This window comes from Rhamphochromis longiceps, linkage group LG17, assembly GCF_057381845.1.
Source record: "Rhamphochromis longiceps isolate RC_006_pf linkage group LG17, R_longiceps_female_GT1.1, whole genome shotgun sequence".
In the NCBI taxonomy this organism is placed as follows: domain Eukaryota; kingdom Metazoa; phylum Chordata; class Actinopteri; order Cichliformes; family Cichlidae; genus Rhamphochromis; species Rhamphochromis longiceps.
Window position 1 is genome coordinate 24,717,747 of NC_140573.1, and position 27,283 is coordinate 24,745,029.

At 41.9% G+C, this 27,283-nt stretch overlaps 1 protein-coding gene across 3 annotated transcripts in view; it reads right to left on the minus strand.

Annotated features, from left to right (window-relative positions):
- dgki (diacylglycerol kinase, iota) overlaps positions 1-27,283 on the minus strand; it is a 112,011-nt gene that overhangs the window by 12,867 nt on the left and 71,861 nt on the right. Inside the window, exons 4-22 of one of the 3 annotated variants that reach the window (XM_085385979.1) lie at positions 23,688-23,759; positions 21,396-21,452; positions 21,238-21,303; positions 21,089-21,157; positions 19,353-19,469; positions 18,902-18,976; positions 18,003-18,098; positions 17,233-17,315; positions 16,881-16,941; positions 16,687-16,800; positions 9,304-9,429; positions 8,935-9,013; positions 8,549-8,604; positions 7,585-7,647; positions 5,241-5,314; positions 3,592-3,703; positions 3,433-3,519; positions 1,612-1,724; positions 744-806 (exon numbers count right to left, since the gene is read on the minus strand). In XM_085385979.1, coding sequence (XP_085242105.1) covers positions 744-806; positions 1,612-1,724; positions 3,433-3,519; positions 3,592-3,703; positions 5,241-5,314; positions 7,585-7,647; positions 8,549-8,604; positions 8,935-9,013; positions 9,304-9,429; positions 16,687-16,800; positions 16,881-16,941; positions 17,233-17,315; positions 18,003-18,098; positions 18,902-18,976; positions 19,353-19,469; positions 21,089-21,157; positions 21,238-21,303; positions 21,396-21,452; positions 23,688-23,759 — 1,583 coding nt within the window. Of the gene's footprint in view, positions 1-743; positions 807-1,611; positions 1,725-3,432; positions 3,520-3,591; positions 3,704-5,240; positions 5,315-7,584; positions 7,648-8,548; positions 8,605-8,934; positions 9,014-9,303; positions 9,430-16,686; positions 16,801-16,880; positions 16,942-17,232; positions 17,316-18,002; positions 18,099-18,901; positions 18,977-19,352; positions 19,470-21,088; positions 21,158-21,237; positions 21,304-21,395; positions 21,453-23,687; positions 23,763-27,283 lie in introns of all 3 variants that reach the window. The other 2 variants (XM_085385978.1, XM_085385980.1) reach the window with 2 other exon arrangements.

Genomic DNA, 27,283 nt, shown 5'->3' on the forward strand with positions numbered 1-27,283 from the left:
CACCTAAAAACCCAAAAAGCGCCACTTTAAATGAGTTGGGAATCCTAATGCAGAGCCTCTTTCAAAGTTGGGACTTTGTCCTGATTTGCCCTTCCTCGCATTAAACATGCAGCAGGAGACAGCCCACGTCAGACTCTTCCTCGCTCCTGGAAATACTCTGCTTGGTTCAGGTGAGGGTACTGCCTGAGTTCAGCATGCAGGAGGCTCACTCGTGGTGAATGTACCGGTCATTACCCGTGAGTTTGTACTAAAGTGTTTGCAGGTTAAAGAGCGTGTCATGTTTGAAAGGCCTGGTTGGACATTTACGTTTCTTCATCAGTGCGATTGCTATTAAGGCTTTTTTTAAACACAACTTTCAAGGAAATATCACTTTCTCTTGTATCATGATTAGGGTGAGGACTTAAGATTGGGTGGGGCCCGTGGGATTTTCTCATTTTAAAATGGGTCGCAGCTTTTCTGCTTCATCCTTTTGTTCAGTAGCCAAAGCTTTGACTGAGCACCACCTCCAATACTACAAATAAAAACTGTTAAATGAACAAATAAAGTCAAATATTTTATAATTTGCTATCATTAAAATCATCATAACTGACCACAAAAAGCTGGGAAGATGCCAACTGCTGATTTTGTCATGTCAAATATTGGTCAAAGCCTGATGGATCAATAAAGACACAACGCTGTCAACACATTTACTCACACGGACACAAACATCCATCCATCCGGTCACAGAGGGCTCAGGTACTTACACAGAGAAGGAGTCGGGGGGAGCAGAGAGGCGGCGCAGATCAGCTGCACACACCTTCTGAATACTACGGCCGTACACATGCGCACACACACACACACACACACACACACACACACACACAGAAGAGAGGAGGAACGTATGACGGGGGGAGATGAGGGGTGGAAAAAGAGAAAATGACGAGGAGGGGAAAGGAAATGAAAAAAAGAGGAGGGGAAGGAGACAAGGTAAAGAAAAGAAAAGAAATAATTAAAGATCACACCGGCGTGTGTGTTGGAGGAATGAAGAAGTGAATATGAAGGAAGACAAAAGAAGAAGAAGAAGAAGAAGAAGAAGAACAGGAGGAACAGACGGAGAAAAGCCCAGAGGTAAGTGGACAAACATTGATAGCACAGTAGCAGTACAGACAGTCGATAAGTTCTGCTACAGAAAGTCATCACCCTCTATTCTTCCTGCTCTCACATGCACACAGTTACTGTAGCTGACACGGTTTAAAATACACACAGATAAAGACAGAGATATACATGAAGAGATATTAGTGCTACGGGGATGGAGGAGGGTTAGTAGTCTCGTGATTCTCTTTGTGCAGGAGGAAATCACAAGGCAGCACTGCCACTCCTGAAACAGATCAATAAGCATCTCCTGTTCACAGGAAACTGCCAGTGTCACGTGTCACCCATGCTCTTGTTTGGATTAATTTGATTACACGTCCCTCCTTTGACTTGGTCTGGCGTGCTGTACGGAGATGTGGGAGACTGACGAGTGAATGTCAGCTCCTGCTAAACAGACTGTGTGACTCATTCAGATTTTTTACAACGCTGCTGGCCTAGATCCTCCATCTGTACGAGCGCGCACGTGTGTGTGTGACTCACTCGTTGAGCAGGGGCACAGAGGTGCGTCTCTTGCTCTTCTGGACCATGTTGGCCTGATTTCGAAGAGAGATGCGGAGAGTGGATGGAGCCAGTCGGCATGGCTCGCCGTCCACCTGAACAGAAAGACACGCTGAGGTCATGTTTTAAAAGTCAAACCAATGACTTCATAGTATTTGCTTCTTTTAGGCTTACATCAGCAGCATATAAATCCGAAAATCAGCCAAGAAGCTACTTGCACTCACAAACAGTTTAAAAGACGGACGTCTTAAACCTGCATTCTTTCTAAGGACCAGCAGAGGGTGACTCTTGTTTGGAAAGAGACCTCCACTTCTATAAAATGAAAACGGCCCTCAACTCACTTGCTCTGTGACCTCAGTAAACACTTCCCTGATGACTTTATATGAGCTCAACCTTCTTTTTCTTTTTTTAAATGGTCATTATTGGGGTCATTTTACCCAAAACAGATTGTTTGAAGGTTTGGTTGGGCTCTTGGAGATGTTTTGAGCCGTCTTCAATTTAGTAATAGCTTGTGTAATGTTTATTTGACCTGGCCTGATAAAAAGAAATGTCAGGTTAAATAAATCTCACAAACCGCAGCACAGTATAGCGGACTCTACTAGAGCGGCATTGCACGATTCAGCTCAAAATAATCCTTCTTTATCTCACACTGAGCCCCTGCTCATCACAAACAGAGGGTTTTAACAGCTCTCATCTCTGTCTCCTATCTGAGCTTTTGATCAGAGTCACTGCAGAAAAGAGGCCGCACACAAACATCTGGCTCACTTTTGTCTGTTTGTCATTAAATATCACAAATAAAATTAAATATATAGCCAATTTTAATACACTCGCACTTCTCATTGCATTTACTGCAGCTGAATGACTTCATCATTTCTGCATGACTGTTACTTTAAACAATGCAGTACTCTACACTACCCCGAGAGGTTCTCATGTACCCATCTGAGAAAAACTGTTTAACCCTTTTCTTGTTTCTCAACGTTGTTGCTTCTCTGTTTATATTACAGCCAGCACTATAGTTACGTTTTAAATATCATTAATAGATATGATTAAATAATAATGAAATAAAGAATGAATAATGAAATATTGTCCTCTGCAGAGTTACTCAGAGCTAAACGAAGAATTGAATCAAATATTTAAGAGAGAAAAATTAAAAATCAGTCAGTCATCTCAAAGGTTTGTCAAACTGTGAGGTGCATCACCAGAAACATACGGAATTTAAAAAGGTTGATCTTCATGCTGGGAAACAGGACTGACTGTGCTGAAATTAATTTCACCTGAAGTCAATTGTTTTTAATTGTTACTGATCAATTAAACATGTGAGATGGGGAAGTGGGAACTTTATCCAGGTTTTTGTACCAGAGGAAGTCTTAGAAGCACGGACCTAAAGTTTGCTGTCACGTACCATTTCAATTTCAAAGTTTTTATTAATTAATGTTTTTAATACAAGCTAAACTAGGTATATTAAATTTAATTGTTTATCTATTACTTAATTACTTTAATGCAGCATAAACAGTTTTGGTGGTGAAGGGTCTTTATCAAAAGGAAAAGCCGTAAAACTTCTTCACATTTTCCAAAGCTGTCCAGTGGGCCAGATTGGAGTATTTGCTGGGTCGATTCTGGCCCCCGGGCCTTATGTTAGACACTCCTAAATAAAACTGTACATTTACTACAACAGTTTGTGTTTATTCTGAGGAATTCTACGTGTTTGTTGTTTTCTTATACTCTGATTATTCTCTAGCTGCTCTTGCTTTGAATCCTGCAGGTATGAGGTTGTTATATTACACTCTGTCACTCTAATATTACCTGAACAGGTACAGTCTTGTAGGTAGTGAGGATGACCTCTCTGCACTGGTGAAGTCTCTCTCCGTGACCTCCAACCTGCAGCGCTGCCTAGTGGACAACAGAGACGTTTTCAGATGTGGTTTTCTCTTCGTTGCGCTGCTTCTTTTTTGAAATTCTTACCAGCGAGGCCATGGTGAAGCCGATAACCTCGATGCAGCCGTCGTCATGCCGCTGAGGTTCAAAGTCTCGATGGTCTCCCGTGTTTCCCCATGGCATGGTGCCGGCACAGTATCTGCACACGTGTTAACACAATCATGCAACAACAGAGTCTCAAAAACACCTTAAATGTCATTTGGGCTCCCCCTGTGGCGTCCTGTTGATGACACGCTCACTGCTGATGTTTTTTAGCAAAGGTTAAACTCAAATATCAAATCAGGTGCTTTTCTGGCTGATTCATCTTTCTCCAGTGACGGCGCAGACTTTCCTCTGACCGAACAGGTATGAAATTTGTTTTTATTGACTGAGGAGTATTTTAACTCCAGGCTGCGTGGGAGGACTGAAGTCAACAGCTTCAGCGAGCATAAAACCTGAATTACACCTCCTGCCTCTACCTTCAGCCCACTTCAAGAATTTAATTAGTCAGGTAGTCACAAGAGAGTTGTGGTGTCTCACAGTTTTCTAGATGCTATTTAACATGCTTTGTCACACACTGAATTGTTAGACAGAAATTAAAACTTACAGATGCCCCATTATTTACACGTTTTTCAATAACAGTGAACTTTTTTTCTTTGGTTTTTATTTATTCTTAGCAGAGCAAATACCAAGAAATTCACAAAGAAGCAACACAGCAACACTGTTTTCAAAAAGACTGACTGAGCCACAGATCACAAAACTGCTACTAAATTCACCAATGACTGACTGATGACGCTCGGAGTCTGTCCGCCGTGAATTTCTTCGAAAAAAAGAAAATAGCCAGACCTCTGCTGGGAAGGAAAAGCTCTCAAATCTGTCTGGTTCACAAAAGGCATCGAGACAGAACTGACACTGCAGCAGCACTGAGTGACGGGAAAATAAGTACCGCCCCCTCACAGATGTTCAAAGACACAACACATCTATGTCACAGCTTTAGCTGCCTTAATTCTTCATGCCACAGACTCAACAACGTCCTGGAAACATCCATGTTGGCATGATAGCATCACACAGTTGCTCCACATTTGTGGACTGCACATCCATGATGAGAATTTCCTGTTCCACCACTACTAAAGGTGCTCTGTTGGACTGAGATGGGACTGTGGAGTCCATCTGTGTGCAGGTTCAATAAACCAGTTTGACACCATGTGTCATCCTGCTGGAAGCAACCATCGGAGGATGAGTAGGAATCAGCGTGGTCAGCAACAAGACTTGGGTAGGCTAATAAGGGTCACAAAGAATGGAAAAAATCCTCCACACCATTACACCCCCACCCCTTTGTGTTGAAGCCATTTACCCTTCATTCTAATTTGTGTTGTACAGTTATTTCATTTTTAACCTTAATTTATATTTTATTCCTTCCTAGTTAAATTTACCCTTTTTAATTTTTCATATTTATTTCCTATCTTATTCATAGCCTTTTCCTTTTTTGTTTTCTTTAGGTCACGAGCAGTTGTCCAAGCATTTCACTACATATCGTACTGTGTATGACTGTGTACGTGACAAATAAAATTTGAATTTGAAGCTATGAAGCTAATCAATAATATTCAGAAACCTAGACAGTGCCTGACTAAGTTCAGGTCAAGAAATTCCTGGGAACCATCGATTTGCGCCATCGTGGCCACTCCATGATCACCTACCTGGGAATGTTTAGAAACACTATGCACTGGAACTTCAGCTCCTGGATCTTGGGAGTGAGATCTGTGCCATCACACTGTGAAACACATGGAAAGAGAAACATTGAGCCAACGTTTCACAGAATGTGCGCCACATATTTGCAGTATAACAACTTATTTTCACTCTCAGAACGTTTGTTTTGCTTTTAAATGTCATTTCAAGCGTCGCTCGCCGTTCTCAGCTTTTACTCTCAGTTTCACTGTCCTCACTCTCGGTCCAACCCGCCCCCACGTTCTGATTAATCAGGTCAAGGGTCACGCCACACTCAGCTCCCTGCAGGATGCCGTTAATGATTTATTGCTGCAACCACGTAAGATGTGCCATTTTCTAAATGTACAAACCATTTCTGGGTCAGATTTTTCATATTCAATTATCTATTTTCCACCAGGAAAGTTTCTAAATCAAAGCATAATTAAAGGATAAGTCCAGTCAAATTCAATATGCTTCTATAAATAAATCCAAGGAAAAGACCAAAACCAACAGAAAGCCTCAGCGCTGCGCATCCGAAGCTTGAGCTCATTCCTCTGTGCCACACAGCTCCATTATTCTCACAGAAACTATATAAAACACATCAGCGTTAACACCTCTAACAAGTTCCTGCATTACAATGAACGAGGGCACTGTAAATCTGCTGATGCTGCTATAAATACTCACAGCAACAACAAATTAGCAGCTGAAAACAATCCCAAACAAACAGTTTTTCCTCCTGTGTTACTAATATTTGTTCAAAACTGCAGCGCCAAGATTGTTTTAAGGAAACGATTGAGTCTTTTTTTTCTTTCTTTCTTTGAATGACGGGATATATTTATTATCCAAAGCAGCAGGAAACAAGAAGCTTGAGGATGAGAGTCAGCATCAGAGTAGGGAAGTCGGAAAATGTTCCGAGACGATCAAAAAACTGTTTGTGTTTTGCTGCTCTGGCATGAAATTTCAACAGATGCTGCTCTCGGGGCATCACTGACACTGAAGACACAGTAAACAATCCTGTAATTTAGTTATGTTCTACTCAGTCCAAGATAGTTACAGGGTTTGTTAACTGGGAAAAAAGATCAAAGGGACCGTTCACCACCAAATCAAGTCAAATCAATCAGATGTGCTATTTCACACATATGAGTTCCCAACAGGAAATTTGCAGGGCGCCCTCTGGTGGACAAACTTTGCAACATCAACACTCATAACAAGGCTGAAGGGTGTTTCTTTCATTTCTTTTTTACTTTTTTTAGTTATGGTTAATCAGCCATCACAAGAGACAATACCTATATATCAATAGCTAATATTGACAAATTACTAATATAAGGTCAATCGAAAATCAATATTTCATATAAGCAACTTTATTCTTCAACACAGCCTGAACTTTCTGGGGCTGCTTTCTTGTACTTTCTTTAAGTAGTCTTGAGGAATAGTTCTCCGGACTTCTTGAAAGACATTCAAAGCTCGTCTTTGGATGTTTTTTCTGCCTGTAGATGATCCCACACTGCTTCAGTAACGTTGAGGTCCGAGCTCCGGGGAGGCCAATCCATGACTGTGTGTTTCATCCAGGAATGATTTTACTGCATTGACATTGTATTTGGGATCAATGTCATACCTAAAAAAATTAAGCCAGCCTGTCCAGGGTGGACATTACATGCTGGATCAAAATCTGATAGTACTTATCTGCATTCCTAATTCCATAAGATTTTCCAAGATATCCAACACTACTGCCTGAAATACAGCCCCCAACCAAGACACAGCCTCTGCCATGCTTTACAGATAGCTGTAGATACTGTTGTACCCCTCTCCTGCATTCCTCTGTAGATGTTAATGTTGACTTGAACCTACAGCTGATATCGTCCAAGCCTGCTCCAGTTAGCACAGAGCAGAGGGCGCAGCGCACTCTGGACAGGTCACCAGTCCATCACAGGGCTAACATGAAGAGAGAGACAACAAACCAGAAATCTGCTCTGCACCACATACTGGATCACCCCTGAGATGGGGTGAACTGTCCCTTTAAATATGCTCATTTTATCTCTGGGCATTTTTCTTTTTTTAAGGAATTTTTCAATTAACCAATGAAATCGTCATTAGAAATGTTAATAAAAAACTGTTGGTGCTCTAACCCTGGGGTAGATGTCAGTGTTCAGGGTCAGTGAATGAGCGGCGCGGTGGTTCTTGTAAGACTTTAATGAAGGACACTTCAGCACGGCGGCCGTTAAAAGAGAAGCAGAGGGCGGGATTTTAATCACCGACCTGCTGCCCAAACATGTCGACACAGAAAACGATACAGGCGGAGAGCGAGAGAGAAGACGGAGAGAGTGTGTTAACACTCACCACCACTCTGACGTGCTTGGACAAATCCCTGGAGCTCCTCTGGAGGAAATCTGAGAACGCAGCCTACACACACACACACACACACACACACACACACACACACACACACACAGAGAATGGGGCCCAATCAAACAGAATTACAGTTCATTACATTTCCCTCATTAAAAAGAGATAACTCCGTGACACGCTTCCGCTCCAACTCCCACCCATCACTTCTCCCTTCCAACTCACATCCTTCACAGAGAATTTGCTCATTCCAAATAGCTCCGAATTTAAAAATTCTTGTTTAAGAATTTTTATTTCAATCGGGGAGGTTCAGAAGCTAGAGCTGCACGAAGTTGGAAAAATGCTGGATTAATTAACAATAGATCAAAGATCAAAACAGCGTGCTATGACCTCGGCTCACTACAGATCAGTAAAATTACTGGATTACAGGAAAATTACCCAAAAATCATCTGGCGAAGGTATGCAGTCGATGTGAATGGCTGCATTAAAAATAGATAAGTCTGAAAAATGTTTTAATTCATGGAACATTTGCACAGATTTTACATGCTGGTGTGTAAAGGCCCTCAGAGTGAACGCTAGACTGACTCCCTGCACCGTCAGGTGGCACAACCTGGTACTGCTCAAAAGTACAGCCTGGTCCTCGTTCAACTTCACCTGAAATCTGCTCAGTGTACAGAGGCTTGGGATATAAAGTCAAAGCAGATGTTTCTTTACATTCTGTAGCTTTTACTTTCTTTTGAAAAACAGCTGAGATATTCTCTTTGCCTCCATGTGTATTTACTCTGAGTGATTTTTTTGCAGCACCTCATTCTCGCTTATTTAAACCAGACTTCTTCCTGCTCATCCTAACATGTGTCTGTGTGTCAGACAGACAGTGACTGGGAGGAAGAGTTTCGGCTCCAAAGGTTTGTGTGTCTGTGGATGTGTGAGCAGAAAGAAAGTCATCGGGGACACTCACTCCTGCATAGAACATCTTGTTGCGGAAGCGACTGTTAAACTTTTCTGGGTTGGCCTCTGGAAAGACACAATTAGAGAGGCAGAGAGAAAGAAGGAGAATACATTAAAGATGCAACAAAGACCGTGGGATTACAAATGTGAAAACTCACGCAGAGCGGTGCAGAGTAACACGGAGAGACTGACTCATTTGTGCATGCCTGAAATGTGTGAATCTGATTCAGTATCCTTTGTAAATTTTTCATTCTGCTCATCTTTCTCTTCTTTTTTTTTAACAAAAGCAGAAAATGATCTATTAACTAGGGAGAGGAGGACCTAATGGAACATGAATAGAGTTGACACAAGGTGAAAATTTAAAAAAAGACTGATATTAAAATAGCTTTCACACACCTCTGGACTCGTGGAACTCCAGGGTGACGTGCGCGTCGAAGCCAAGGCTGAAGTAGTTGTTGAACACGTTCAAGGGCAGCTGAGGATGCAGGAAAAACACTGAAGTGGGCCTCTTTGCATAAATATAATGTAATTTATTCACATAGACAGCTCACATCCTCTTTGAGCATAAACTCTGACCATTTAGCTACTGATACTCATCCAAATTCACACTTTTTGGTAAAGCCCAACTCTTTAAACCCACGGTATAGATATTAACAAGCAAAAACCTCAGAGGCTGAAAAATAAAGCACCAAAACTGCCCTATCTTTATTCCAACAGTGTACCTAATATGGAACGCACACATCCTAACTTCCAGCACAAACTGACCTTCTGTGTGCCCTCCTCTGGCTGGGCAGAGCTCTTTTCTACTAAGAGGTTCCACCTGTCCAGCTGCACCACCGAACCGTCCTCCACATGACACAAAACCTTGGACACTGGTTCATCCGTGTAGCCCTGCAGGGAGGATAGCAAACACAAGACAGAGGCAAATTTAACTACCCAACATCTACACAGTCATCCGTGCAAAAGGGTTTTAATGTTACATTTAATATGCATCTGTGCAAAGTGAGGATAAATACACACTGCAGAACATCTAAACTATTTGAGTAAGTGAAAATAGGACAAAGATGACATGTTGTAACGCAAACGTTTAATAAAGTGAGATTTTCTTTTTAACTGAATGCTAGCAATGAATATTAATAAAATGCTGGAAAGGTTGTGTAAAGGTTGTGTAGGTTGCTACAAAATGACCCGGTGAAGCATCTGATAACCTTTTAGGTTAAATGGAAACTTAACTGGGTATAAAAAGAGGACCTCAGAGCTGCTCGATCTATCAGAGAGGCCCAGCCTCTTTAATAACAGGGCAGAATCCAGCATTCATGACAATATGGGAGAGCATTAGAGCATATGGAAGGGGTTGACCTTCACATCTGTAAAGACCCATCAGTGCTGAATGAAAAATTGTGGAGCCATTTTCAGGGAAGTGGTTTTTTTTTATATCATTTAGCTAAAAATAAAACTTTACAGTACGACACCAGGTATCAGCTACCTGCAATGCAGTCTAGAGATCCCTCCCCATGTGCTTCAACCCCCACTCACACCCCGCTTCATGTTACCTCAATAAGTCACAATGTCTCACATAGTGGTTTACCCTTAATCCCTGGTGATGATTTAAGACCCTAGTCTTTGTTCACACTTTGGCTCATGTGACAACTCTCATGATCAGTAGCAGGTCAACAAACAAAGGGGAGAAGTCCCACTAGGGGTTAAATATCTCTCAAGACGACTATGACTTGGATGACTGAGAACCTATACAAACATGATAGTTTAAAACCCACTGGGTCATTGGTAAACCATCTAGGGTTCAGTCTTAATTTCACTGACCAATAATTTTCATCGCAGTTTTTTTCCCCCCCTCACAAAAACATGAGAATAACTAAACGAAAACTAACGGACGAAAACTGATGAAACATAGCGACACTTTCATCAACAACTATAAACAAAATATTCAGAGAGATAAGATCCAATCAGAACTAATTAAGTTGTGCAGAAAGGCGGGACGATTTAGGAAATGATCCAATCAGAATGAAGGTTAGACCTGACAAATGGCATCCGTACAACCAGCTCCCCTGTTTCTCATGAAAACGACAACACTTGGAAGGATTTCAAAATAAGACTTTGTAAACCTTGTGGAGCACCTCTGCTCTGTAAAGACATAACAAACCTTTTCACTTTAGTCAATGAATCAACTTTTGAATTTGGCTCCTATAATCTTAATAATAAAACTACAAGTCGAATAAAACTAAAAGTATTTAGATGTCTAAATTATGACTAAAACTAAATCAAATATTGCAGTAAAAATTAATTCTGCTAGAGTTTGGTTAACACCATGTAAGAGTAACTTCTAGTAAAAAATAAATAAATAATAATAATAATAGCAAATAATTGTAAGAACTGTAAGAATGTTGTAAGAACTGCCAGTTCTGGAGGATTTGTTAGCTGTTTGTAAATCAGTCTAAATGCTGTGATATACACACAGCTTTACTCATTGAGTTCAGGCAATAAAAAAAAATATATATATATTAAAAAAAAGGAGTAGAAATTTTGAGAATCACATTTAAGGAATGTGCACAGCAGCTAAAAACAGACTGGGATGCAGAGAAGAACGAGAGAGAAAGTGGACAGTGGAAGACTGAAGAAGAGGCTAAGGCTGTTTCTTGTCGCTCCATTCCTCTTTCATCTCCTTGCTAACAAGAACACCACGCGCAAGAAAACACACTAAGTAATAAAAGAGAGGAGCAGACAGGAACAGCATGCGATGATTGGATTTCAGTGAGCGATGATTGAGGTTTCATTACTGCCACTATAACCATAACCTTTAAGAGCATCAAACACAACCACATGATGCACGTCCACGGATTTCACAATCTCCGCAGGTCGATCCCTCTCATGTACAGTTTTCTGTCTTCGTTTGCTTTTATTTTCTCCCTCCTTTTGGACAAATAAAGGAAACAAGACAAAAGACAACACACACACATATAAGGAGAAAACAATCTGATGGTAGTAGCGCTCATCAGCAGGGCCTCTTAGCTGCTGACACACACACAGTCAGGTTTCAACTTACATTAACTTAATTTAACCAAAACCTACACAATCTAAAACCTAACCTTTGACCCAACAGGTTATTAACACTCAAATCAAGTCATTTGCATGGAGGAAACGATCGTTTGTGTGTCCAAAACAAGTCCGCACCATTTATGTCCCCGCAATGTAAGTACTAACAAGGACACACACTCAGCAGGAGAGCTCACACTCAAACAGCAAGTCACAGGGACAGTCACACTCACGCAGCGAGAGGTGGAACAGATACGGCGGTGAGTAACACAACTGAGTGTCAGAGAGATGAGAGAGAGATCAGGACAGAAGAAGGAAAGAGACATAAGCAATATAAAATAGCAGGAAGAGGGAGAAATAAGGGTGAGAGAGAAAGGGAAGGGAAGGGAAGGAAAGGAAAAACAAGCGATAGGAGGAAAGATGAGCAAAACAGAAGAGAAGAATGAAGGAGGAGAGAAAAAAGTGGAAAGAAATGGAAAGAAAGCTAATGCAAACTAAATGAGAAGAGAGCAAGATGATGAGGGAAGGTCCAGCAAATGGGGGGAAAAATAAATGAAAAGGGAAGAAAATATGAGGAAAGTAGAGAATGGAAAGACAAGGACAATATAGAGGACAGGAAATAGATATATTTTATTTATCTTTCAATATAGACTGAAAGAAAAAGAGGCGAGAAGAAAGAAAGGAGCAAGAAGGAGAGGGAACAGCAGTAAAGGAAAGACAGCAGGATGAAGAAGGAAGGTCCAGAAAATGAAAGAAAAATTAAATGAAAACAAAAGAAGTTGGAGAAAGTTGGGAAAAAGAGGAAAGGTAGGAAATGAAAAAAAAAACTCTAAAGAAAGCGCAAAAGGGAAAGTCAAAGGAAGAAAAGAGGATGAAAGAGTGAGAACAAGGAATGGAGCAAGGAGAAGAGCAGTGAGGGCAAGGCAAGGAAAGGAAAGGAAAGGAAAGGAGATGCACCAACAGTTAAAAAAAAGGATAAGAAATGAGAACTCAGAGGAATGGAGAGGAAATGGAAATAGACAAAGTGGATAAAATGCCTGCAGTCAGAAATACTTGATGAAATAGAGGACAAAAAGGATAGAGCAATTAGACTAATTAATCACATGGCAGATAAGAATTTCCACTCAGGGCCGTCTTCGCTCCAAGCGTGTATCTCTGTACGTATCGGGAATGTTTTATCATTGCTTTCACTGCTGCTCCATCCGGAGCTGCTGAAGTCATTCGCGTGTCCTTGCTTCATCGTTCAGCTCGGTGCAGGGCTGAGACGGCACAGTTCATTACACTCAGTGATACTGAACTACAAGGTCCATCCTTACTGTCACATATACAGTGGGGCAAAAAAGTATTTAGTCAGCCACCGATTGTGCAAGTTCCCCCCCCTAAAATGATGACAGAGGTCAGTAATCTGCACCAGAGGTACACTTCAACTGTGAGAGACAGAATGTGAAAAAAAATCCATGAATCCACATGGTAGGATTTGTAAAGAATTTATTCGTAAATCAGGGTGGAAAATAAGTATTTGGTCAATAACAAAAATACAACTCAATACTTTGTAACATAACCTTTGTTGGCAATAACAGAGGTCAAACGTTTACTATAGGTCTTTACCAGGTTTGCACACACAGTAGCTGGTATTTTGGCCCATTCCTCCATGCAGATCTTCTCGAGAGCAGTGATGTTTTGGGGCTGTTGCCGAGCAACACGGACTTTCAACTCCCGCCACAGATTTTCTATGGGGTTGAGGTCTGGAGACTGGCTAGGCCACTCCAGGACTTTCAAATGCTTCTTACGGAGCCACTCCTTTGTTGCCCGGGCGGTGTGTTTTGGATCATTGTCATGTTGGAAGACCCAGCCTCGTTTCATCTTCAAAGTTCTCACTGATGGAAGGAGGTTTTGGCTCAAAATCTCACGATACATGGCCCCATTCATTCTGTCCTTAACACGGATCAGTCGTCCTGTCCCCTTGGCAGAAAAACAGCCCCATAGCATGATGTTTCCACCCCCATGCTTCACAGTAGGTATGGTGTTCTTGTGATGCAACTCAGTATTCTTCTTCCTCCAAACACGACGAGTTGAGTTTATACCAAAAAGTTCTACTTTGGTTTCATCTGACCACATGACATTCTCCCAATCCTCTGCTGTATCATCCATGTGCTCTCTGGCAAACTTCAGACGGGCCTGGACATGCACTGGCTTCAGCAGCGGAACACGTCTGGCACTGCGGGATGTGATTCCCTGCCGTTGTAGTGTGTTACTGATGGTGACCTTTGTTACTTTGGTCCCAGCTCTCTGCAGGTCATTCACCAGGTCCCCCCGTGTGGTTCTGGGATCTTTGCTCACCGTTCTCATGATCATTTTGACCCCACGGGATGAGATCTTGCGTGGAGCCCCAGATCGAGGGAGATTATCAGTGGTCTTGTATGTCTTCCATTTTCTGATGATTGCTCCCACAGTTGATTTGTTCACACCAAGCTGCTTGCCTATTGTAGATTCACTCTTCCCAGTCTGGTGCAGGTCTACAATACTTTTCCTGGTGTCCTTCGAAAGCTCTTTGGTCTTGGCCATGGCGGAGTTTGGAGTCTGACTGTTTGAGGCTGTGGACAGGTGTCTTTTATACAGATGATGAGTTCAAACAGGTGCCATTCATACAGGTAACGAGTGGGGGACAGAAAAGCTTCTTACAGAAGACATTACAGGTCTGTGAGAGCCAGAGATTTTCCTTGTTTGAGGTGACCAAATACTTATTTTCCACCCTGATTTACGAATAATTTTTTTACAAATTCTACCATGTGGATTCATGGATTTTTTTTTCACATTCTGTCTCTCACAGTTGAAGTGTACCTCTGGTGCAAATTACTGACCTCTGTCATCATTTTAAGTGGGGGAACTTGCACAATCGGTGGCTGACTAAATACTTTTTTGCCCCACTGTACTGCATGCTGTCATTTTACTGCAGCATGTCAGCCAGAAAATAGATTTTTGTAAAGACCTCTTATCAATTTACTAATACATTTATGCCAATTATCTGAAAAATGTGAAGAAAAATTGCTGACATATCAATTTTTTTCACTCTAACTTTTGACTCATACGTGAAATATTTGATGTATTATCCTCACTACAAGCCTACATAGCTGATCTCATGAAAAGTCTCATGGAAGAATGTGGGTGCTCGTAAAAGATCTGCTGCAGTGCTGTTATTGAAACGTGTGTCAAGAGGCAGATTCTTCAAACTTTAGTGCTTCATCAGAGTTTTAGGAACAAGTTGCAGATTTTTGTCAGACTTTCTGAAAGTTTTGGGGAGAGGAAGGTCAAAACCAGCAGAGGAGGGCTCGCCTTTCATAATCCAACAAATGCCACACTTCCAGCTTTTGTAAGGCTATTTCTAGAAAAAGTTCCACCTTGACAACAGTACAATATGCTTTATGTTTGAGACTCCATACGAGTCTTTTACCATAAATTTAGCTTGTGTAAACTGTAAATTTTCAAGAGTGAAAAAGGTACATCTGAAAAATGTACTTAATTGCACTATTTCCTCTAGACATCTTTAAAGTTACAGTGTGTAAAATCTCACCACTAGATGTCAGTAGATTGCAGATTGTGGTCAACTGAGTCGTTTTCTTACCCCAGAGGGGTTTTATTGTTTTGGGGTTTTTTTTGCTATTTGTAGGGCTGGTGGCCCACTGTTTAATTCAGCTGTCAATGCTGGATGATAATCAGCACTTGCAACAATATCAGGAAATATATAAGCACGTTTATTCACATTTCTGTGCTCCGGGCGGTAGTCGGAGGAATCAAAATCTCTAAAAGTAGTAAAATGGTGGGGTTTCTGGTTTACTTTCAACAAATCTTGGTCATATTTTTCCTGTGTTTTTCTTAATGAAATGAGTAAAGCTTTTCTTAATGAATAGAGAACTTTCTTTGTATAAGTTTGGAAATTGTTTTGTCATTTTTAGCAGCTGTGTCTTCATGATATTTGCTTTGTGTTTGTTGTGCAATAGACGAGGATCTTTTACAGCTCACTGGGGAAAAAACGATTGTTTGGACCCCCTATGAGACAATAAACAATATAATAACAAAGAGATTTCAGAAAATTTGCAGCAATGAACTGCGGCTTATTATTTTGGTGTGTGAGTCTCAGTGAGCACAACTGGTCCACATATAATTGAAACAATGAGTCTGGGATACCTTACTTAAAGACATCCATGCGTTTTTTTCTATTATTTCTGGAATGTGAAAACAAACAGTGTATTTTACGCTTCAGGAAATGAAACCCTACTTTAAAAAAATGATGGAAATGGTTTGTTTTTTCTTACAGTATAAGTGATTTTCCCCTGAGGGAAACCCAAACCCTTTCTGTTTCCTATGCACGAAAAACCCTGAGTGAACTGCCAACTCGACCTATGGATTTATAAACTCTGTACCTCAGTTTGTTCTGTACACTTAAACCTGCTCTGAATACAACACCCACTGCAGCTGTGTCACTGCTGTGATGTTTCCCAGTGAGGTGGGGTGCGCTAAGCGAGCCGTTTTGCTGTCAGAGGGTTGATTCTGTGTTGTGTTTAAAGTTGTTTAAAACTGCAGAAAATTAGAATTAAAAAGGAAACATAATTACAGGAAGCTGCTGTGATGTCACCAACAAGCATGTCATCTTATTTGTGATTTGAAGAGGTCAAACGGGCTTAAGGGTCGGGGGGGGAGATTATATGGAGGAAGGGAGCTCTTTTAGACATCCTGGAATGTGGGTGAGGCATTTTGTAGCTCTCCGAGGTGGTGGGGAATAGAGAATTTATTTTTACTGCATATTAATATTTGAGCATACTCAACATGGCTATAAACCTGTCATGTTTAATCTGAAGAAGGAAATTTCCATCTCTCTCATGAAGAACGCAAATGTTCCCTTCTCTAAATCCCTTAAATATGTTTTTGTTTTTTATGCTGAAAGAGCTGTTGTTGCTCTTATTCTTCTTTTTCTTCGTTAGATCTAATTTATTTAGTCATGTTGTGCAAAAAATTTGCACATAAACTCAGAGAGGGCACACCGCTGCGCCCTGCTGCTCTCCATCAACTCTGCAGCAGAAGTCAAGGCTAGGAACTCACCCCACCCCAGTTGAGCGTCCTGGCGAGGTCATTTCCTGTTCCCAGAGGAAGCACAGCGACCGGAGGCTGGGGATTCATCTGCAGCTCATCGAGACCAGACAGGATCCAACCCACCTACAGCGAGACATGAAGGCAAAGTGTAAGTTGTAGAAATTTAGAATAGAAAATAGTGGCTATTAGAGATGTATAGTCACCGTGCCATCTCCTCCGCAGGCAAGGATCCTCAGATTTGGCACTTTGCGATACAACTCCAACCTAACAAAGCAGAGAGGTAATATTATAGAATAAAAGACTGCTGATTAGTGTTGAGTGGGTGTAATTGGTCCAGATTTTATGAAAATTGTTCACCTGTGAGCTTTGGATTTAAATAAAAGAGGAGTGAAAAGATGGCTTTCCCCCCTCAGAGGTGGACTGAGATAAGGGTGATGTGAAATGAAGATTTAAAGTAGGTAATTGGTACTAAACTGTCAAGCTCAGGGTGATTTCAGCCTAACTGTGTAGGCTGTAATGAAACACCAGCACTCTCCCCAAGGGAAGATTACTCACGCCTCGCGCAGTCCACCCTGCGAAAGGTCGAAGACTTGACGAGGATTCAAGATCCACATAAACATCTGTAACACTTTGGCACCCTACAGAAAAAGCAGAAAAAAATTCAGCTTCCTTCATGTTACAATATTTAAAAAGCTGCCACTAACAGCAAGCAAATTAAAAAAAAATCTGTGAAAATCTGAGAAATGAATCTCCAAATCTTAAACTAAACCCAGTGTTATGTTCTGAAGATGTTGCTGATGAAGTCTAAAAGATTATAGTAAGCAGTGGAGCCCTGAACTTTTACCTGACGGAGTTGCAGGTAAGATGCAAACATCTGCCTCAGCTGAATGAGCCTTTAACTTGTTTAACTCCCCAGTACAAATCTGCGTGTTGTCCATATATCTGAGAGCTGTGCAGGTAATCTTCCGGTGGATTCACAGCTGTGTCCTACCTCCTGCATGCTCGCCTAAACAAAACGGAGTATTTCCTGCAGCGCCAACACTTCTGAAGCTAACCGTTTCCTGTTGTGTGATACATTTGTGAAACTTCTGAAGATGTTTCCGCCCGAATCTCCCGATAATGTTTGGAGTTCATGTGTGAAAACAGCTCAGCTCAGTTCATCTGATAAACCAAATTTTTGTCTGAACCGACATCCTCACAATGAAAATTAATTATAGACAGGCTGAGGACAGACGAGGTGAGGCAGCGACAATATCTCCAAACAACAATGAGAAGAGAAGGCGTCTCAAACAGATGAAAACAGAAGATTAAAGACATTTGCTCACCTGGTTGCCGCCGCTCTTTGGATTCACAAAAACCAAGATGGGCTTCATGAGGGGAGAGGGGAGAGGCTTCAGCATGAACGGACGCCATTTAGACTCCTAAGAGATCAATAAGATCAAAATATTAGAATGTTCACATAACATAAATGTTAAAATCATGATCCATTCAATATGGTGCAAAGTTTGGGCATATATGATGACTGCTGAGAAATTTTAGCTTGATATATCAATTTTTGTATTTTATGAAAATCAGTCGGTCGATCCAGTTCCAGATGGTGGAGCAGAAGCCCGCGATGCTTTGAGATCAGATGACCCTAATAATCCAATAATAGACTGTATAGCAAAGATGGACATAGCTTCCTAGAGCTTGGTTTGATTTGGCAATTTTGGTGTTGTTCTTTTTTTCTTCTTTAAACTAAGCATGAGAGCGAGGTGTGGACATGACTGAAAAACAGCTCTGCACAGATACAATACCGACATGTCAATCACAGGTTAGCCATGCCCTCAGTTATATTCTACTTCCTCCTCCATATTTTTTGTAAATATTTTTTCATCATGCTCAAGTGAAGACTAATAAAAGAAAAATAACTAAGAAAACATTTAGTGTGTTTAAAATGAAAAGAAATAAGGTAACTTCTCCAAATACCTCTACTCGATCTAATTTTTTTGCACAGTTAGAGCAGTCGCCCCCTGCTGGCCATCAGAATCCAGGCAGATTTAAAGCAAGAATTTTTCATTTCATACCTAAATGAAGTCGATGTTTTATAAACACAGTTTGAAGTCAGCCGGCAACGACTTTTATTTAGTTTAATGGGTTTTTTTTTTACTTGAGTCGAGATCACATGAAGGATAAACATGAGCTAAAAATGTATTATGACAGTGTAACTGATAATATCACTTACATCTAATCCCTTCTTGCTTGTCCTTCGTTTGAAAGATGTCCGCTTTTTTCTTCTGGCAGAGTTCTTTAGGGAGCTCTAAGGTACACATACACACACAGAGTTCAGTGGTTAGTTCACTGTCACCACGTCCCCTGTGATGGTAATTAAAAGTGCAATGAAGCATGTGACGCGACAGAGATATGCAGTATGTGTGTGCGTGTCTGTGTGTGATAACAGAGACACAATCCCAGAGTTCCCTCAGACAGACCAGACACGTGTCAGTTCGCATCTCATCATACCCCAAAAATCACACACACATTAGCACACACTGAGCTTGTGACACGCCTTCTTTTTGAGTCTTAAACTTAGATCGACAAAATCATTTCTCATTACTGTCACAAGATGACACCCAGTGAACTTTATCAACCAGCAGAGCGATCGAGGAGGGTGCTCGGCGAGGGTATGAGCATACCTGTGGTTTCCTGACTTTGATGATCCAGGACGGTGGTACTATGACACCGGCGTGGGCCCCCAGTGAACACGGCTCCTCTATCTGGTGCAGCATGAAACATGTTACCTTGTTGTGGAACTGCAAGGAAAAAAAGCCAAAAAAAACACTCCTCAGGGTCGTGTCATGCGCTAAACTTGCAATCCAAACTATCATACATGTTGTGCCAATGCTGCTATCCTGTATATATTGTACATACTATTGTTTGAGTACTTACGATTGTTTTTTTTGTACTTTTTATATTTTACATTTATATTTATTATTGAAACTTGCACCAAGGGAGTGGCACTCCAATTTCGTTGTACTCTGTACAATGACAATAAAGGCTATTCTATTCTATTGTCCGTGTGTGGTGCTCTAACACAGCTGTTTATAAGAAAAACAAAACACCCTGAGTGCCAATATTTGCTTCTCTTATGCTACCTCAGTGGTGTCAAACATAAGGGTCGGGGGCAAGAACTGGCCCACCAAAGGCTCCAATTCGGTCCAAGGATGGCTTTGGAAAGTATGAAGGAAGGCAGCGATTTTGGACTTTTAATTGTATTTTCAGAAGTTTTACAGCATCTCCTACTGACATTGCCATTCATGCGACACCAGAGAATCTGAGAAATAGATACACATTTAAAAACAGAACTTCCTGGGTTTTTTTGGTTAGGTTTGGGTTTTTTTAGCTACAATAGAATTTTCAATATTTTTATGGAGGATCTGCAGTAAGTAATGAATAAATAAAAAGATAATAATTATAGCTGACAGATTTCTTCCATTAACTACAGCATCTACTGTTGAAATTGCACTTCTATTTTCCTATACTAAGATATGTGAAGGATTCAATATGTAGTTAAACTTCTTTACACTGACAGTAAGGACAGTTTCACTGATCTGGCCCATATAAGGTCAAAGTGGGATATATGTGGCCCAATATGTAAAATGAGTTTGACATCCCTGCTCTGTGTGACAGACATTAAATGGTGCTTTGCTTCAGTGATACTACCAGTCCTCTGGCTCCAGCCTTGAGGCGGGTTATTGATCATTTATGTACCCAACGTTTGCTTTATTTTGTGGCTGTATTAGAAAATCAGCTGTAGAGACAGCAGGAAATAAAGGGAGCCACAGACATTAAATGGGTGCAATTACAGTACTGAACCTATGACATATTCCCTGTTCTGGGAACATTTTGAATTTATGTAACCATATACAAAAATATTAAATAGGTTCAGTTACTCTATTGAGCCCATGACACATGTAATATTTTTAAATAATGCAACCACATTTTCAAAAAACAAGGACGTGATGCATCATTTTCTTTAAGGTGCTTTCCTTCAGTGACACTAGCAGTTCTCCGCCTCCAGCCTCGAGACAGATTGGGTACATAAATGATTGATTATCTTTACTTTACTGTATGGCTACATTAGAAAATCAGCTGTAGACACAGCAGGAAATGAGAGACTGGGGGGATTACAGATGTGTCAGTACAACCAGCCTATTCATGAGTGGGGTCTACATGACCTTGTTAATGTGGAAATAATAATAATAACAAATGATGTCACTCTAATATATATTTGGAAATAGGTACAGAAACTTCCTGTAGTGCTTAAGTTTATATTTAATCCACTTCAATGCACAATACAACTTGTATTTCCCCACTAATAACATCTTAGTGGGGTTAAATATCATATTTACTCGTGAATTAACGGACTTACGGCCTGTTTACACCACGAACAACTGATGGCGATGATTTCTTTACTGTGGAAGAACTTCTGCTGAAAACTCTGCAGAAACAAAGAGGCAGTCTGCATGAACAGGAACAACATCTGTGTGCAGCTGCATGTGTTTTTGAGTGCAAACTCACCTTTCCACACTGTCTACATTTCCCCTCTTGTCGTCGTCTGTGAACCCAGTGGTGTCTGAGGATGTTCTGCCGGCAAACACAGAAACACAATTTCTTTCACTTAACGCCTCAAACAAAAAGCCGATTCCTCCCTCACATTTATGCAGCTACACACTTACATCTCTCAGGGTTCGGGATCCTCCCTCTCTGAAAGTCGGCTTACATCGGAAGTTTATCTAAAAAAAGAGATAAGCTGTAGTTTCCATCTGGGGAGGTTGTTTTTCACAGCTACATTTTTACAGATGCTCCATAAATGCATCACATGCAGGCAATCGTTAAGCTACTATTTTGAAAAGCTGACATCTATAATTATAATGATACACTCACTGAATGTGTGTGTGTGTGTGTGTGTGTGTGTGTGTGTGTGTGTGTGTGTGTGTGTGTGTGTGTGTGTGTGTGTGTGTGTGTGTTATTATGCCTGTACAAAATTGGCAGATTAGGGTTTTAGTTTTCCCGAGAATCGCTCATTCAGACTAAAAATTAACATAAATCATCTGTAGCTGCCGTTGGGAATTTGTTTTATTTATGATCACAAAAATTATATATCTTTTCCAACTGCCTTAAGACTTAGGGTTAGTTAGAATTACTGTTAGGATTTGGTATTTGACTGAGATGGCTAAACTTAGGGGTGAAAGAGTTTGGAATATATTCATGCTAAAACTCATTTTAATTTTATTGTGCCAAATCACAACAGCATTTGCCTCAAGGCGCTTTAAATTGTAAGACCCTACAATAATACAGAGAAAACCTCAACAATCAGACCCCAGTGAGCAAGCACTTGGTAACAGTGGGAAGGAAAAACTCCCTTTAAACAGGAAAAACCATCCGGCAGAACCAAGCTCAGGAAAGTGCAGGCATCTGCTGTGACTGGTTGGGGTGGGGAGAGGAAGCCAGGACAAAACCAAGATCAGTGAAACTTTGATGCACAGACATAAAGACCTTTCAAAAATTATTAGTAAGCTACAGTAAACTTTATTACATCAGAGCATCTTTAACCACCTGAGAGCCCGAATTCTCACATCTCAACATTGCATTTAGGCTTTTCTGAACCTTATGCATCAATTAAATGTTTTATACTTTTAAACAGTGGCGAATTATTGTTTTATCTCTTGTAAAGGTTCATGTGAGAATTTAGTAAGAGCCAATCAAAAGCCAAAATGGGAAACTTATTAGCCAGTCATGTTGCAAGTAAACAGCAGAGGTCCATGACAGTTTAAACTGTGTGGTGGAGAGCATACTGCCTTGCTAAGTACAGGGGTAGTGCTAGTACTAGTAGCATTCTTACTAATGCTACTAGTACTAGCATAATATGGACAAGTATTTCATATAATCAGTGCTCTGGAAAATGAGCAGAGACATATCACCACTCTGAATTGATCTGTTAATAAAGCAGTAATGTTGTCAGACTTCTACATGCACAGTAGAAGTATGGCTTGAAGGGGAAAAGGCTTTTTAACCTAATGTTCAGGCACAGTCATTAAACTTTACTCAGGTACTTTGCAGACATTTTTCATGACTCAGTGACCACTGAAGTTAAGTTACGGCTCTCACGGCATTGATTTAAAAACAACCTTCATGTGCTTGTAACTGCCCAGAGGCTTTGTCAAGTGTAAGACTCATTTCAAGAAAAATTTCCGATTTCATGGAGTACTTCATGCAATAACCCTTTGGAAGGTAATACCTGTAAGATAAGCAGCACATTGGTTACTACAACCCTGTTAAACCCTGTGTATAACCTGGAGTTGTTTTTAGTCTCATGTGTGCTTGTGCTAATAATTAGTAAGGTATTTTGATTCTATATTCAGTTTCTTATATAACTTTTCAATTTTATTTTAAATTTTTACCAATTATTACTTTAATTATTACTTTTTATGTTTAATGTTTTTCAGCTGCTGTAGCTTTTGGGATAAATAAAATATTTTTTTTTTCTTATCATGCCTAGGCTTCATTTAATTTACATAGGGAAAGAAAATAACAAATCTTATCAAAGGCATTTAAAGATCTTAGAAATAATGGAACAGCTATTTAATATTATATTTATTTGAGTCTCAGAACCCAAGAGCATAAACCAGGGATCGAGAACTATGACAAAAATGAAGTATGAACAATAAACTGTGTGTGTGTCTCTGTGTGTGTGTGTCTGTGTACTATGGTTACATATCTTTGTGGGGACAAGAAAAATTGGAAGTTTGCAATACTTGTGGGGATCAACAGCCCTTATGTGGATAAAATACCCAACCCTACAAGTCTGAAGGCATTTTTAAGACTCAAAATGTGGTTTTAGTGACAGGGTTACAATCATGGTCAGGGTTACCCTAACCCTAGGGAAAGCATTATTTCAATTAGATGTCCCCACAAGGATATGACAACATGACTGTGTGTGTCTGTGCGTGTATGTGTGTGTGTGTTACCTTTTCTAGTTGCTCCATGCAGCCGGTGTGAACAACAATCTTACAGGCTGCACATTTCCTCCTGGGGGCCGACTTCTTAAAAAGAGAGTACAAAGGGCAGAGTAAGACACACAAAATCCACACACAGCACACAGCAAATGAAACAAACGCAAGCAGTGTAAGAACACACTAACAGCAACCTGCTGTTACACACTGGCAAGATGTGCTCAAGGTCCCCCAACATTTTACTTTTACTCCAGTTCAGTTTGAACAGCAGTGGCAGACTTTTATTAGCACCATTAACAGCACAGTGACACTCCAGGCTTGAGGAGTCCGTTTCTGTTATTTTTTTCACCAGCCATTATTCAAAATGGAAAAAATAAGGATTTTAAGAACATTAGCTTATATTTCTGACTCTTCTATAGGTATAGGTGTCACTACCCAATCTTTAGAGAAAATGTCTTTTATGTTACTTTCATGTCAATATCAACATTTAAAAAAAAACCTAAAAAAAAACCTTGATATCTTTGCTTGGTTCTACAAAGAACTTCAGATTATTGGCTAATTTTTTTTCTATTAAAAGAAAAAGAAATTCTAATGTTGTGTATTGTCATGGTCCTGGGTCATTTTGACCCAGCGTTTTGTGATTATTTTCCTCTGTTCTAGCTATTCTGTGTCCTCCCCCCTTGTGTCCGGTTCGGGTCTAGATTTCCTGTCTTGTTCTGAAAGTCTGTGTCTGTTGTCATTGTGTTCAGCTTGTCTCCTCCGGTCCTCATGTGTATTAGGTTCAGCTGTTCTTCCCTCTTGTGTGTGATTACCTGATTACCTTGTGTGTGTGTGTGTGTATATTTAGTGGGTGTCGGTCTGTGTTCTTTGTCGGCTCGTCTGTGTTTCTTGGTATCCTGTTCCTTAGTCTGCGTCTCTCTGCTCCGCTCTCCGTTTTGTAGACTTCAGGTTTGCTCTTTAGTTTCTCCCAGTTTAGGTTTGTCATTACTCATGCTTCATTGCCTGTTTTTGCCACTGCCACCGTGTAAATAAACTTCACTCGTATCATCAGTTTGCTGCATTTTGGGTCCTCCTTTTCCTCCACTCCACACGGCTCACTCCGCCAGCCGTGACAGTACGAGCCGACCAAACATGGACCCAGCAGCATCCGCGCCGTCCCAGGAGTTTCGGGAGGAAGTGATCGACAGCGTTTCCAGGTTGGTCAACCTGTGGCTCGAGCATGAGGAGGAAGAGCCTCACCACGCTGTAGAAGCTAGGCTACAGCAGCTGATGTCTGCTCACTGCTGGCTACTCGACTCTCTTCACCCGCTCGCACAGGACTTCATTCTTCATGAGCTGCACCTTCGCCCTCCAGCCGCTACCGCTTCCCAACCCAGCCCGGCGGTGAAGATTTTGCCCGGCCCGCCGGAGGTTTTGCCCGGGAGGAAGCGACGATCGCGCCGTCGGCGCGTCACCCCACAGCCGGAGATTAGGATTTCGGAACTGCCGGCTGTGGTGAGTGAGAAGGACCCTTTTTCTGTTTTGGACTGTGTGCCTGTTTATTCCGGGGCTTTGTTTGTTGAGTCAGCTGCCCAGCCGGTAGCTCAGTTAGCCGCTCGGTCATCACCTCCATCACATTCAGCCTCACGACCCATAGCTCAGTCATTACCACAGCCAGACTTATTGGAAACTATGTTACAGTCCATAGCACAGTCTATAGCTCAGTTGATAGAAGACTCATCAGCCTTATCAGCTCAGCCACCTATTCAGCCATCATCTTCACCAACTCCTCCGGTACTTCAAGTTGAGTCCATCCAACCTGAAAAGAACTATTTTTCATCTGTTCATTCCAAGCAGAGAGACAAACCACACAATACTGAAAACATTCCTCAAGAGCTGGCCAGTTCTGAGACTGTGACACACTCCAGGGCCTCCCCAGAGGCTGGGTTCCAGCCCCTGGCCGACTCTGGACCCCTGGAGGTTAAGAAGCCAGCTGAGGACTGCATCCGGCTGTCGCTGCCTGAGCTGAGTCAATGCTCCGTGCGCCTGCTGGTTCTGACCCGTTCCTGCCAGAGGCCCGTGCGCCTGCTGGTTCTGACCCGTTCCTGCCAGAGGCCCGTGCGCCTGCTGGTTCTGACCTGTGTCTTCCAGGGGCCCCGGTGCCCACTGGTCCAGAGACTGTTTTCGCTGGGGGGCCCGAGGAGCCCGTCCAGCCTCCTGCTTCGCCTGCTGGGGGGCCCGAGGAGCCCGTCCAGCCCCAAGACTCGTCAGCTGGAGGGCCCGAGGAGCCCGTCCAGCCCCCGGCTGCAGCATCGTCATCTGCCTCGCCTGGCCCGGCTGCAGCATCGTCATCTGCCTCGCCTGGTCCAGCCTCCGCTTCAGCTTCAGCCGCGCCTGGTCCAGCCTCTGCTTCGGTCTCGTCTGGTGCTGCGACGGCCACGCCACCTTCGGGTCCCGAACTGCCGCCTCGACGTCGGCGGTCATCTGCCAGGCCGCTGGTGGAGCGTCATCGTCACTATGGACGACCTCCTAGACGCCGCCATTGCTGTCCGCACGGTCGGCCTCCAGACTTGTGTCATCGCCGCCGTTGCTGTCCGCATGGTCGGCCACCTGAACGGTTTCCCCGTCGCCGCCGCTGCCGTGTGCACGGTCGGCCCCCTGAACTGCCTCCACTCCGCCACCGCTGCCTTCCGCTCGGTCGGCTTTCGGATCTGTGTCGCCGACGTGGCCGGCCTCTGAAGATGAACTGTCCTGGACTTCTGAGTTGTCGGCCTCCGGGCCGGCCTCCTGAACTGTGTTTTGTCCTTGTGCTCCAGCATGTGTGTTTGTTTTGGACGAGCCACTTGGTTCGCTGGAGCTTGTGTTTGTTCGGTGTAGGTCCCTCCGTCCTGGACCCCCCGCCACCCGCCCTGGGTTGGTCATCTGTTTTTGTTTTGTCTGGGGCCAGCCCTTGGAGGGGGGGTACTGTCATGGTCCTGGGTCATTTTGACCCAGCGTTTTGTGTTTTGTGATTATTTTCCTCTGTTCTAGCTATTCTGTGTCCTCCCCCCTTGTGTCCGGTTCGGGTCTAGATTTCCTGTCTTGTTCTGAAAGTCTGTGTCTGTTGTCATTGTGTTCAGCTTGTCTCCTCCGGTCCTCATGTGTATTAGGTTCAGCTGTTCTTCCCTCTTGTGTGTGATTACCTGATTACCTTGTGTGTGTGTGTGTGTATATTTAGTGGGTGTCGGTCTGTATTCTTTGTCGGCTCCTCTGTGTTTCTTGGTATCCTGTTCCTTAGTCTGCGTCTCTCTGCTCCACTCTCCGTTTTGTAGACTTCAGGTTTGCTCTTTAGTTTCTCCCAGTTTAGGTTTGTCATTACTCATGCTTCATTGCCTGTTTTTGCCACTGCCACCGTGTAAATAAACTTCACTCGTATCATCAGTTTGCTGCATTTTGGGTCCTCCTTTTCCTCCACTCCACACGGCTCACTCCGCCAGCCGTGACATGTATGTTCTTCTTTTTAAAAAAATGCAAAAATACATAAAAATCATGAATAAAAGCCATATGTTATTAATATATACATTTATCACTAATAAAATACATACGATTTTTTGTGAACCACTAAAATAATAATAATAATAAATAATAATTTT